At 36.7% G+C, this 14,616-nt stretch overlaps 1 protein-coding gene and 1 pseudogene across 3 annotated transcripts; both read right to left on the bottom strand.

Moving 5' to 3' along the window:
* Window positions 1–509: 509 nt before the first annotated feature.
* Window positions 510–3,326, bottom strand: LOC121756155 (pyruvate dehydrogenase E1 component subunit beta-3, chloroplastic-like). 3 transcript variants are annotated; one of them, XM_042151621.1, is made up of 4 exons: window positions 2,963–3,326; window positions 2,561–2,664; window positions 2,414–2,457; window positions 510–1,690 (listed from the first exon to the last, which is right to left on the bottom strand). In XM_042151621.1, the coding sequence occupies exons 1-4, from the start codon at window positions 3,060–3,062 to the stop codon at window positions 718–720; spliced, it is 1,221 nt and encodes a 406-aa protein (XP_042007555.1). In that variant the 5' UTR covers window positions 3,063–3,326; the 3' UTR covers window positions 510–717. The 3 variants fall into 3 exon arrangements, with proteins under 3 accessions (XP_042007555.1, XP_042007557.1, XP_042007558.1); XM_042151623.1 differs by having other exon boundaries at window positions 2,972–3,326; XM_042151624.1 differs by having other exon boundaries at window positions 2,978–3,326.
* Window positions 3,327–10,019: 6,693 nt separating this feature from the next.
* LOC121756495 lies at window positions 10,020–12,838 on the bottom strand (annotated as a pseudogene).
* Between the last annotated feature and the right edge of the window lie 1,778 nt (window positions 12,839–14,616).

Raw genomic sequence — 14,616 nt, 5'->3', positions numbered from 1 at the left:
TAGCTGTGCCATGATATGAAAACTATGATATGATCTATTGTTCAAATATGTGAGGTACGATGAGCAAATATGTTCAAATCCACAAGTTAGCGATTTCTGCATAATCCGGATATAGATGTGCTAGAGAGCTGTATTCTAGGTGATCGGGGAATAAATTGAGTAATGAAACATAAAACAGTTGAATGTTTAAGCTTAGAAGAGGGGAAGTGAAGGGAAATACTTAGCAATGAAGAGGTGGGCACAAAGCCCTCTTATGGTTGGGCTTCTTCTAAGTTCTAATCCATCCTGAGCTTTTGGCATTAAGGAAATGCTTCCGAAATTGGTTGTTTTCCGTGTATACGTGTGCCTGCAGATAGCTGTGATAAAACAATTATGACAGAGCAGGAAGCTAGGCATGACTGCACTCTGAAATCTGTTATTAGAAGAATCATGCTGGTTGCTCTTTCACTGTAAACTGCACCATTCAGCATATGCAACTTAATAGTGGTGAGACTTATCTGGCACGTATGTCAAGGGCAAAGGGAATTCGTATACAACAAAATCTTTAAAGTTGCAACACTTCCAACATCAATTTACCAGCTAGAAAGAGAAAAAACAACTACAAGGTCAGTCTGACTTACTGAAACAGATCACACCTTAAACAAAAGTAACTCGAACAAACCTACAATTTTATCACAAAATTTGGCAATAGTACAAATCAAGAATGGATGTTAGGTTCTACCGGCAGAGCTGCTCAACAGCAGCAACAATCTGTGCAGGTTGAACAACAGTCCAGTCCTCCAGAGTCCCGGCATATGGAGTTGGCACATCCTGAGATGACAAACACACAATTGGAGCATCCAAATAATCATGGAAGTGTTCATTTATTGAAGCTGTCAAGCTGGCACCAATTCCACCCGTTCTCATGCACTCTTCAACAATGACCACGCGATGAGTCTTCTTCACTGAATTCCCAATGGTGTGAAGATCAAATGGCTTCAATGATCTGATATCAATGACTTCAGGATCATATCCTTTATTCACCAGAGTCTTAGCAGCCTGCATAACATGATACCTCATTCTAGAATATGTTAGAATGGTGACGTGGTCGCCCGTTCTGACCATTTCAGATTCCTCGAGACTCAATACATACTCTTCATCTGGGATTCTCTCTTTTAGATTGTAGAGTAAGACATGCTCAAAGAGAATAACAGGATTATCACTTCTAATAGCTGCTTTCATCAAACCCTTGGCATTATAAGGCGTCGAGCAAGCCACCATCTGGATCCCAGGAATTGACTGGAAATATGACTCCAGTCGCTGTGAGTGCTCTGCTCCAAGCTGTCGACCAACACCGCCAGGGCCACGGATGACTATTGGTATTTTAAACTGACCCCCAGATGTGTAGTGAAGCATGCCACAGTTGTTAGAGATCTGATTAAAGGCTAGAAGGAGAAAACCCATGTTCATTCCCTCAACAATGGGGCGCAATCCAGTCATGGCAGCTCCAATGCCCATGCCAGTGAATGAGTTTTCAGCAATGGGTGTGTCGAGGACTCTGAGATCACCATACTTATCTGCCAAGCCCTTTGTAACCTTGTATGATCCTCCATAGTGGCCAACATCTTCACCCATGACACAAACCCAGGGATCTCGTTCCATCTCTTCTTCCAGCCCTTCACGGAGAGCCTCAAAAAGCAAAAGTTCATGCCTGGGAACGGTCATGGCAAGTAATGAATGGTCAAATATTCTCATCTCAATTAATTAAGAGGTGTCAATAAGTTAGTACAATCGGATTCAAGTGACACAAATCCAAGTGTAACTCCACCCTAATTCAAAACGGATAACTGATTAGTTTAGACACTCACAATGAGAATCTCCACGGGGGATTATTAATAGTTGGGAATTTGAGTTTTGTGTAATTCACGTAGTCAACATGCATAATCCTGAGACTTTCCTATGAATTAGGTTAACTGCATGAAGACTCCTAATCTGAAATCATAGTTATTAATAAATTGACATAGATGTATAGAAATCGGGACCATCTAAGTTACAAGAACTATTTGAGGAGTTGATTCTAGAATCAACTAATCATACCAGACTATAGGAATATTAGTAATAAATTTCTTCTTAGGAAGAAAAGGTAAAGTACATATGAGGGCCTGTTAAGCGAAGAAAAGTTCATAAATTTTCTATGGGGTTAAACGAACTGATGTTTTAATTCATTGATCAATTTTCATATAAGTATAACAAGCAACAGAATAAGTTTGGAATAAGACTTTGTCAAAATTTCATTAGTTCATTCTTTTCCACTAATGAAGAAAAACGAACATCTTTGAGATCTTCATCCAAATAAAAAATGGCAGCATACTTATCAGTAATTGGTCTATAAACCGAGACTAGATTTGCAATAAAGGAGAAAAACAAGAAGTACCCGGGCTTGGATGGAGTAGAAGCTGTTACACTGTCTTGCTTCGTCTGCCGTAAGAAAAGAACACAACAAATTAGGATAGTTATAAATAGCTAGTCAGTGATGAATGGAATAAGAATGCACACACTGTTTTGTCAATGGTAAACTTACTGCAACTGCATTAGTTGATAACTTTACCGCCCTGTTAATACCGATGTTCAATCCAGACGACAAACTTCCATAGCATTGAATGACAAATGAAGCTCTTTTCCTCTCTGGAATATATTGATAAAAATAGGAAACATCAAAACCCAATCTAAATACTTACACTTAAGTAGATAAAACTGGTTGAATACAAAAACCACAACAGCATATACATAAACTAGGGTTAACATAAAGATTAGGATTTTCGAAAATGAATATCAAAATCATCCCACACAGCCACAAATAACTGAATTAACAAGAGCTTGTTACAATAACGCAAAGCAATTACTCAAGGAAAGGGGGAATCCAGCGAATTTCTAAATACAATAAGAGGAAATAATAAATTAACACTAGCACTGCAAACAAAACCTGTAATACCAGAACCTGGGAGCGATCTGCGAGAATTATTGTATTTGACCGATGAGAGAGGCGTTGTAGCTCCAACTCCATGTAGAATCGCGGCCGCCATTCAGATACGGATTTGAGAATTAGAGATTTTAGATCATCCGAAGCTCCTCAATTGTACAACTGCTGCAACTTACTGATCAAAATAATAAAAGCTAAGAAATTGCTCCCAAAAAAGCATGAATTTCACGTTTCGTGGAGGAGCTGGTGAAGACGCGGCGGCGATTTGCGGTGACTTGAGTTACGGAAAGAGGAAAGTAGCTGAAGAGGTAAGAACAGTAGGAGAGCTGATTGCTGCAACACAAGTTTTCAGTTCAATCATGCTGCTGAATCCTCTGAATCCGATTAACTGCTCTAGAATCCTGATGGCCAATAAATACTAGACACGCGGCACAATCAAGGGTAACATGGTAAATAATAGAGGCATCCATTACTCATGTGGATCAAGGGTAATATCGTCAATATAACATCCGTTTTCAATGCCTTATTTCTTATACTAATGGATTGACAAATATACTCTCATGGGCCTGGCCCAATGTTGATAACCAATTTAGCCATATGGCCAATATGAATGGGCTCATATTAATATCATCACACCATGAATTGGGCATGTTTTGCCTACTGTTATTTTGTAACACCCCTTACTCGATTAATAACTTAATAAGTGAAGTCTGGCGAGTGAGGTAGCAGCAGATTAGGTGTTATAACATTTTTGGGTGTCGAATGTGGTGTTCTTGTAGAGGAGGCTAGGGTCGCACGAAGCGGGTAGATCACGGATGTTGTGACCGCCGATGAGGTTGGTGGAAGGTTTGGAGGCAGAGATTTTCACATCCCTTCTTCATTAGATTGTTGGATGGCTTTATTGGCTGCTATCGAACAATGCGGTGGGGAGGACCTGTTTACTGTGGTGGTGGTTGCTTCGACAGAGTCGTGGTAGAGTTTATTAGAATTTAGATTAGATTAACACTTTTATTTATAAGAATAATTAATGTTATTTGTAACAATAATACTACATTCATCCCATAATAATAGAAGCTTTTGAAACAGTATGAGTTTTAATGGAGTATGTTAGTGGAGAACGATCTCATCTCATTAAAGAAAGAATTTATTAAAAATAAAATTGAACTATTTCATTGTACGGACCTAAATAAAAATAGTCACTAAATAATTTTCATCCTGCTATAATTTCATAAAAAAAATATAGCATGAAATAACTGAAAACAGACTTCGTATGAAAATGGATCAAATTTTCATATTCAGTACTATGATTTTTCTCACACTTTATACTCATTAATTTTTAATACAATTATTTTCCTATTTTCACTTTCTCTCCCACTTCCCTAGAAAATATTGTGTAATCGTATCAAATCGCATTTCTACCATGTCGATTCGTCAAATTACTCATTCGGTATAATAACACTAACATAAACACAGCTGCCAATGAACATAAACGTGACAAATAGATAATTAAGCATGATGAACTGGAGTTTCCACTAATTGATTGATCAGGTTTTCTACTTTTTAAGGAAGATGGATTTATTAAGGTCAACCATAATGTGTGTCTCGTGGCACCAATAAGGTTTAATTTTATTTGTGTTTGGGGCATGGTGGAGGAAACACGAAATGTCCATAGCTAACATTTGATGTCGAATTAGGTTAATTTATGGTTTTCGAGATGATGTATACATTAAATACAAACATTTAATTTCAAGATGGCATAACTCCATATGCGATATGTAACAAGCGGATCCAATAGAACTCGTAAAGTCAGACACAATGAAAAAGGTTGTCAAAAGGCGTTAGAGGTGCAGCAGTCGTCGCTAGCAATGGAAGGTACGTGAATGAAGAACGAAAGTGAACCTCTAGTATCGAAAGGTTGAGGCAGAGCTACCGCGTCATAGAATTATCGTCAACTCCTAAAACCGAAGTTAATGAAATTTTTCGGCCCCCGATCGGCGACGGGGTCGGTTGATCCCGATCACATTAACCTGGATCCGCCAATGAGATGGAATTGATTCATCAAGTATTAGATCAACCGGATCATTACTCAATCGGTTGAATTATTGTGTAATAGAAGAGTCATGTTCCAAATCATTTACTAGGTTGAGATCTATTAGATGGTTGAAGAGCAAATTCAAAAATTGTACATTAGTAATATTTCCATATAATTAATCTCAAAAAAAGGACACATCAACTCATCAAGTAATTATGTTATGCAATTTGATCATATTTTAATTTCAGTAGTGTCATTTCGAATCTTCGAGTTATTTCTAATTGAATGCACGATACTTATTTAAAACTTATATCGTAAATATCTATTATATTTAATTATATACGCGTATTGATATTTTACCACGTTGGTCTAATTATGTTGTGCAGTAGGGCACAATGATCACTTATTCACTATAGATGTCGTTGCGATGTGACATGAAGAATATGTACAATCAAAAATAATCTCAACTTAATCAAATAATTAAGTTTTTAAATAAGAATCTTATTTTTCTATGTTTAGTCTACATTTTAATAGAAGTCTCTTACTAATTCTTGAGGAGTAGTATAATATGATTGCCAGGATTTATGAATGTTTTTAGTTTTTGCATTCATTGAAAAGAAAAAGGAGAATGGACTAACTATTTATCACTTTCTTTGAAATCAAACTTTGCCCATAATTTGTAGCAGAAAACATCGTCACCTTTGAAAGCATATAATTTAGACTGACCATAACCGCACCCTTGTCTTCTGCTAGGCACAAACTCCCCTCAATTCAAGCTCTTGCCCACAGAGAACTTCCTACCACCTTGGAAGATACCAAGACTAACTATCCTTCTACATGTTCGTGTTACGGTCATGAATGCTCGCCACGTGTATTGGAATAGTATTTTTTTTTGGTTTTATAATCAGAGTATCTGCCAACTATCCCAATGACTAATCTCTTCTCTGACTTGTAAGCATCTCAGAAGGTAAGACAATTGACTAAAGATTTATAGCTATTATATATCCAAAATCAAAGTTTAATCAACTTACATTTGATTAAGAATAGATTAGTCTCTACCACTCAACCACACTTATTGGGTTTGTATTAGGATAGTATATTGATACGGCCATACCACACATGCACGATCATCGATGTATACACTGTACTAATTAATATGCGTACAGAAGATGACACGAGAGTGTAACGGTTAGGGCTCCACGTATCATGTGATGAGGTTTACTCGACAGTTTTACGGCGCCCTTTCGATTAGGGTTGCGGAATTTCGCCTGTCGGCTGCCCTTTCAAACTCTGTTTAGTCAGATTTAAGCGCCCGATGATGTAGGAGGACCGCGAGATTCCCGAATTTCTCTTTCCTTTTCTCAATTTCGGTTAATTTATTATGATCCTATTATGCATACTAGACCATATGCGTAGAATCAAATGTATTTTACAATGGAATAAAGGGAAAGCTATTTTGAGGAGGTTGTCTTCTTGAGAGGGTTGTTGTGCTTCATCATGTGCCTAAATCAGTGACACGTATTGTAAATTATAATGGGAACCAAAATTTTGTATTAGGCTAGGTTTCTACATAGGACTAGGTGCATTGCTCTACTCATGTTTTTGTATTGGGCTATAGGAATCTACATAGGACTAGGTGCATTGCCCTGCCCATGTTTCTCTATGTAAGTCAATCAAAAACAAATCACCTTTGTTTAATGTAGGTTAAGTTTCATATGGTATTTTAATGAAAAAATATCTCTTTGAATTCTAAATTATTTCCTTATTACGAAAAAAATCCTGAATTGCTAAAAACATCTTACTTTAACTAATATTTTTTATGGTTAATTTAGGATATTTTTTTCATTAAATCAAAATAGTTTGAGATTATAAAATGATAGTTTTCATACTTTTAAGTGATAGATTTGATATTTTGTATTGAAGTCATACCAGAGAGTATACGCGCGCTCTAATGTTTTATTTTGTGCAAATTCAAATATTACAGGTGTATTAATATATAAAACTCATAAAAATGGAACGAATAATTTCACAAAAAAAAGTACTCCTTTAATTATAGAAATAAAAAAAGACTTGCACGGCCTTTGTCGGCTCTAACTTGCACGCCAATAAGTTTTAAGACCAATTCCTTCAAAAAAAACTAATGAAAAAAGCTCAAAAATCTCAATTCAACTAGTTTTTATGTTATATTCCTACTAGTATTAATTTTCAAAATAGAATCTATTTGGATTTCATTACGTTAAATTACAGTCAACTTTTAGTACCTTGAAAACTAAAACTTAATAGTTTCTCAGCTTATTTAGTTTAAGTTCGAACTTGACTTGATTAGAGATACCAAAACTGGCCTTGTATAATTTGGTAGTATTACAAATTTTCTGAATCTACGGAAGTTTAAGTCGGAACAAGTTGGCTCGAACTCCGCATTGGCACATGGCTAGCTCAAGCCTAGGAGAACTTGTCCATGAGAGGGGAACGACAGCTGGAAACGGCTGCTAATACCGTGTAGGTTGGGGACAAAAAGGAGGAGTCCACTCAAGAAGAGGCTTGCATCTAATTAGCTAGTTTGTGAGACAATAGCTTATCATGTCCATGATCAGTATTTAGACAATTAGACCGAAATAATTATCATCGGACATCAGACACATTGAGACTGAGATATAGCCTAAACCTGACTTGGCCCAGTTAACAACTCTATTTAGACCGAAATAATTATCATCGGACATCAGACACACTGAAACTGAGATATAGCCTAAACCTGACTTGGCCAAGTTAACAACTCTATTTAGACCGAAATAATTATCATCGGACATCAGACACACTGAAACTGAGATATAGCCTAAACCTGACTTGGCCCAGTTAACAACTCTATTAAGACCGAAATAATTATCATCAGACATCAGATACACTGAAACTGAGATATAGCCCAGACTCAAAGTTAAGCTAATTTTAACTAGGTTGAAACTAATTAAATTCAAGTAAAAACTGCCCCTTATGTATCGCGTGGATTTCAGCTGATCAAACCCTGCTTTCTTCTGCATGCAACTTTTTTTCATTTCTACACGTGTAATCATATTCAATAACACAGACTGGATCTTAATACATCTGGATAAAACGTAGCAAGTATATTTGATAAGATATTCCCCTATACATTAATACATGGTGACTCAGTCTTGAATTTTTGTGCAGAAATTTAAAACTTTATTGAAGTACTATTAAGTTGAGTGGCAATTAATCTAATTTTGCTATTTTTGGTTTCTCGAAGTCTCATTTCATTTTTTCTATAAATGAAATATATCTCACATTTCAATATAAAATTAGTACGGAGTATAATGGAACACATTCCACTCATTTTTCACGACTCGCATTTCTTCATGTTTCTAAGAAGTCATGCTAAAAAAAGTAAGACTTCTATTCATAGAGGGTGGGAGTACGAAATAGTCTCCTAAGGATCAATTTGAAAACAAGTCAAGAAATTTAATTACAAATCCTGAAGAAAAAAAAAAGTATTCCCTCCGTCCGCATGTAGGAGTCTCGATTTACCATTTTAGTCATTTCGCCATTAGGAGATCCGGTTCAATTTTACTATAAATGGTAAATGGTAGGTAGACATCACTTTCCACTAACTCATTTCACTCGCATTCTATTATAAAACTAATATATAAAAATGGGTCCCACATCCCACTATCTTTTCTCACCCACTTTTATTTATATTTCTCAAAACCCGTGACGAATTCAAATGAGACTCCTAATGATGGACGGAGGGAGTAAATGATAATTGTTTGGATTGGTTTAGACTATGTTTTGTACATATTTGTTTTGGCAACCTAACATTAAAAGAAACAGAGTGCTCTGTGTGTGAGAATAAAAGAGTTCAATGATAGTAACCAGGAGCATTGAAGGCCACTTGTGCCCAATGTGCTACTCCACTAAATATCTGCTTTGCCTAGAGAGAGAGAGACAGTTGGCCAAGTATAATAACAATGCAATTCAATGAAATTACAAGATTGATCTACATGTGATTCTTGAGACACAGATTAGGTAGATAAAGAGATGATATGAGGACAAGATTTGAGCAGGCAAAGAAAAAGATATGGTTTCTTTTTGCTCCACATGGAGAGTAGAAATGCAGCAAAACACAACCAGCACATTATTCAATGCACACAAACGACGCGAATTAAATATGTCGTAGAGCAATGCAAAACAAAATTATGCTGGGTTCCCACAGTCCACACACCAACAGGCAACAACAAACACCTGACGTGCTGAGAGCATGTATTGACTCAGACAATGCCCATGTTCACATGTGCGTAGATACGTCTACACTCGTTGAGCAATGTCACAATGTAAACAAGAAGGAAGCATGAGCACAAGTTAAGCTACTTCATGGACCATTGTAAGATATGATAAAAAAAACTGTGTGTGATGCCTACACTCATTGAGCAATGCCACGGGCCATGTCACATCGTAAACGAGAAGGAAACATGAACGGGAAAGCCTACTAGTTAAGATACTTCATGGATCATAGCTGTGCCATGATATGAAAACTATGATATGATCTATTGTTCAAATATGTGAGGTACGACGAGCAAATATGTTCAAATCCACAAGTTAGCGATTTCTGCATAATCTGGATATAAATGTGCTAGAGAGCTGTATTCTAGGTGATCGGGGAATAAATTGAGTAATGAAACATAAAACAGTTGAATGTTTAAGCTTAGAAGAGGGGAAGTGAAGGGAAATACTTAGCAATGAAGAGGTGGGCACAAAGCCCTCTTATGGTTGGGCTTCTTCTAAGTTCTAATCCATCCTGAGCTTTTGGCATTAAGGAAATGCTTCCGAAATTGGTTGTTTTCCGTGTATACGTGTGCCTGCAGATAGCTGTGATAAAACAATAATGACAGAGCAGGAAGCTAGGCATGACTGCACTCTGAAATCTGTTATTAGAAGAATCATGCTGGTTGCTCTTTCACTGTAAACTGCACCATTGAGCATATGCAACTTAATAGTGGTGAGACTTATCTGGCACGTATGTCAAGGGCAAAGGGAATTCGTATGCAACAAAATCTTTAAAGTTGCAACACTTCCAACATCAATTTACCAGCTAGAAAGAGAAAAAACAACTACAAGGTCAGTCTGACTTACTGAAACAGATCACACCTTAAACAAAAGCAACTCGAACAAACCTACAATTTTATCACAAAATTTGGCAATAGTACAAATCAAGAATGGATGTTAGGTTCTACCGGCAGAACTGCTCAACAGCAGCAACAATCTGTGCAGGTTGAACAACAGTCCAGTCCTCCAGAGTCCCGGCATATGGAGTTGGCACATCCTGAGATGACAAACACACAATTGGAGCATCCAAATAATCATGGAAGTGTTCATTTATTGAAGCTGTCAAGCTGGCACCAATTCCACCCGTTCTCATGCACTCTTCAACAATGACCACGCGATGAGTCTTCTTCACTGAATTCCCAATGGTGTGAAGATCAAATGGCTTCAATGATCTGATATCAATGACTTCAGGATCATATCCTTTGTTCACCAGAGTCTTAGCAGCCTGCATAACATGATACCTCATTCTAGAATATGTTAGAATGGTGACGTGCTCGCCCGTTCTGACCATCTCAGATTCCTCGAGACTCAATACATACTCTTCATCTGGGATTCTCTCTTTTAGATTGTAGAGTAAGACGTGCTCAAAGAGAATAACAGGATTATCACTTCTAATAGCTGCTTTCATCAAACCCTTGGCATTATAAGGCGTCGAGCAAGCCACCATCTGGATCCCAGGAATTGACTGGAAATATGACTCCAGTCGCTGTGAGTGCTCTGCTCCAAGCTGTCGACCAACACCGCCAGGGCCACGGATGACTATTGGTATTTTAAACTGACCCCCAGATGTGTAGTGAAGCATGCCACAGTTGTTAGAGATCTGATTGAAGGCTAGAAGGAGAAAACCCATGTTCATTCCCTCAACAATGGGGCGCAATCCAGTCATGGCAGCTCCAATGCCCATGCCAGTGAATGAGTTTTCAGCAATGGGTGTGTCGAGGACTCTGAGATCACCATACTTATCTGCTGCCCTTTGTAACCTTGTATGATCCTCCATAGTGGCCAACATCTTCACCCATGACACAAACCCAGGGATCTCGTTCCATCTCTTCTTCCAGCCCTTCACGGAGAGCCTCAAAAAGCAAAAGTTCATGCCTGGGAACGGTCATGGCAAGTAATGAATGGTCAAATATTCTCATCTCAATTAATTAAGAGGTGTCAATAAGTTAGTACAATCGGATTCAAGTGACACAAATCCAAGTGTAACTCCACCCTAATTCAAAACGGATAACTGATTAGTTTAGACACTCACAATGAGAATCTCCACGGGGGATTATTAATAGTTGGGAATTTGAGTTTTGTGTAATTCACGTAGTCAACATGCATAATCCTGAGACTTTCCTATGAATTAGGTTAACTGCATGAAGACTCCTAATCTGAAATCATAGTTATTAATAAATTGACATAGATGTATAGAAATCGGGACCATCTAAGTTACAAGAACTATTTGAGGAGTTGATTCTAGAATCAACTAATCATACCAGACTATAGGAATATTAGTAATAAATTTCTTCTTAGGAAGAAAAGGTAAAGTACATATGAGGCCTGTTAAGCGAAGAAAAGTTCATAAATTTTCTATGGGGTTAAACGAACTGATGTTTTAATTCATTGATCAATTTTCATATCAGTATAACAAGCAACAGAATAAGTTTGGAATAAGACTTTGTCAAAATTTCATTAGTTCATTCTTTTCCACTAATGAAGAAAAACGAACATCTTTGAGATCTTCATCCAAATAAAAAATGGCAGCATACTTATCAGTAATTGGTCTATAAACCGAGACTAGATTTGCAATAAAGGAGAAAAACAAGAAGTACCCGGGCTTGGATGGAGTAGAAGCTGTTACACTGTCTTGCTTCGTCTGCCGTAAGAAAAGAACACAACAAATTAGGATAGTTATAAATAGCTAGTCAGAGATGAATATACACGCTGGAATAAGAATGCACACACTGTTTTGTCAATGGTAAACTTACTGCAACTGCATTAGTTGATAACTTTGCCGCCCTGTTAATACCGATGTTCAATCCAGACGACAAACTTCCATAGCATTGAATGACAAATGAAGCTCTTTTCCTCTCTGGAATATATTGATAAAAATAGGAAACATCAAAACCCAATCTAAATACTTACACTTAATTAGATAAAACTGGTTGAATACAAAAACCACAACAGCATATACATAAACTAGGGCTAACATAAAGATTAGGATTTTCGAAATGAATATCAAAATCATCCCACGCAGCCACAAATAACTGAATTAACAAGAGCTTGTTACAATAACGGAAAGCAATTACTCAAGGGAAGGGGGAATCAAGCAAATTTCTAAGTACAATAAGAGGAAATAATAAATTAACACTAGCACTGCAAACAAAACCTGTAATACCAGAACCTGGGAGCGATCTGCGAGAATTATTGTAATTGACCGATGAGAGAGGCGTTGTAGCTCCAACTCCATGCAGAATCGCGGCCGCCATTCAGATACAGATTCGAGAATTAGAGATTTTAGATGATCCGAAGCTCCTCAATTGTACAACTGCTGCAACTTACAGATCAAAATAATAAAAACTAAGAAATTGCTCCCAAAAAAGCATGAATTTCACGTTTCGTGGAGGAGCTGGTGAAGACGCGGCGGCGATTTGCGGTGACTTGAGTTACGGAAAGAGGAAAGTAGCTAAAGAGGTAAGAACAGTATGAGAGCTGATTGCTACACCACAAGTTTTCAGTTCAATCATGCTGCTGAATCCTCTGAATCCGATTAACTGCTCTAGAATCCTGATGGCCAATAAATACTAGACACGCGGCACAATCAAGGGTAACATGGTAAATAATAGAGGCATCCATTACTCATATGGATCAAGGGTAATATCGTCAATATAACATCGGTTTTCGCTGCGTTATTTCTTATACTAATGATTGACAAATATACTCTCATGGGCCTGGCCCAATGTTGATAACCAATTTAGCCATATGGCCAATATGAATGGGCTCATATTAATATCATCACACCATGAATTGGGCATGTTTTGCCTACTGTTATTTTGTAACACCCCTTACTCGATTAATAACTTAATAAGTGAAGTCTTGCGAGTGAGGTAGCGGCAGATTAGGTGTTATAACATTTTTGGGTGTCGAATGTGGTGTTCTTGTAGAGGAGGCTAGGGTCGCACGAAGCGGGTAGATCACGGATGTTGTGACTGCCGATGAGGTTGGTGGAAGGTTTGGAGGCAGAGATTTTCACATCCCTTCTTCATTAGATTGTTGGATGGCTTTATTGGCTGCTATCGAACAATGCGGTGGGGAGGACCTGTTTACAGTGGTGGTGGTTGCTTCGACAGAGTCGTGGTGGAGTTTATTAGAATTTAGATTAGATTAACACTTTTATTTATAAGAATAATTAATGTTATTTGTAACAATAATACTACATTCATCCCATAATAATAGAAGCTTTTGAAACAGTATGAGTTTTAATGGAGTATGTTAGTGGAGAACGATCTCATCTCATTAAAGAAAGAATTTATTAAAAATAAAATTGAACTATTTCATTGTACGGACCTAAATAAAAATAGTCACTAAATAATTTTCATCCTGCTATAATTTCATAAAAAAAAAATTAGCATGAAATAACTGAAAACAGACTTCGTATGAAAATGGATCAAATTTTCATATTCAGTACTATGATTTTTCTCACACTTTTTACTCATTAATTTTTAATACAATCATTTTCTTATTTTCACTTTCTCTCCCACTTCCCTAGAAAATATTGTGTAATCGTATCAAATCGCATTTCTACCATGTCGATTCGTCAAATTACTCATTTGGTATAATAACACTAACATAAACACAACTGCCAATGAACATAAACGTGACAAATAAAATTAAATTGTAGGCTTGTAGGCACCTTTCGTGACAAACAACTAAAAAATGTCAAATATTCAACAAAATTATCGTCTCAAAAACAACTTGCAATTGTTTCTACTTTTTTTAGAGCAAAAAACAAATATTTTCACGCAACCGTTGCCATGTTAGCTCATTTTCGTAGAATGTTTAACACTACTTTCAACTAACCAAGACTAATTTAAATTCTAATTTTTAGATTAGGATATAATCCTTTGGCCCCACATTCTTCCCCCTTTTCACATTCGAGTTAATAAATTATAAAGTGAGGGAATTACTTTAAGACGATTATATTTAAATGTATTTTATCCTCGATAATGATTTACTTTGTCCTTGATCAATAACTTGTGTGAATATATTATTGAGGGATAACTGATCTCGCAGACCATATTTAATTTTAGATTGTTATATTTAGATACGTTGCATTAGGGATGTAATCAAATGCAAACTTTACATATTGTACAAACTACAAACTATGATTTGAATTATTAAAAAATGTCAATAGATAACAAAATAATAGCAACAAAAAATGTCAACGCAATGCCAATAGTTGATGTTGTGTTGATATTTTTTGTTGCTGTTAGTTTGTCGTCGGTTGACATTTTCAAACAGTATAGAT

The sequence above is a fragment of the Salvia splendens genome, chromosome 11 (genome assembly GCF_004379255.2).
Source record: "Salvia splendens isolate huo1 chromosome 11, SspV2, whole genome shotgun sequence".
Taxonomy (NCBI): domain Eukaryota; kingdom Viridiplantae; phylum Streptophyta; class Magnoliopsida; order Lamiales; family Lamiaceae; genus Salvia; species Salvia splendens.
This window is presented reverse-complemented; position numbering and strand designations above follow the sequence as displayed.

Coding starts and splice junctions, on each gene's coding strand:
- LOC121756155 (XM_042151621.1), bottom strand. CDS start 3,062: ATGGCGGCCGCGATTCTACATGGAGTTGGAGCTACAACGCCTCTCTCA. Junction 2,665..2,962: donor CCCAGGTTCTGGTATTACAG/GTTTTGTTTGCA, acceptor AATATATTCCAG/AGAGGAAAAGAGCTTCATTT. Junction 1,691..2,413: donor TCTACTCCATCCAAGCCCGG/GTACTTCTTGTT, acceptor GACCGTTCCCAG/GCATGAACTTTTGCTTTTTG.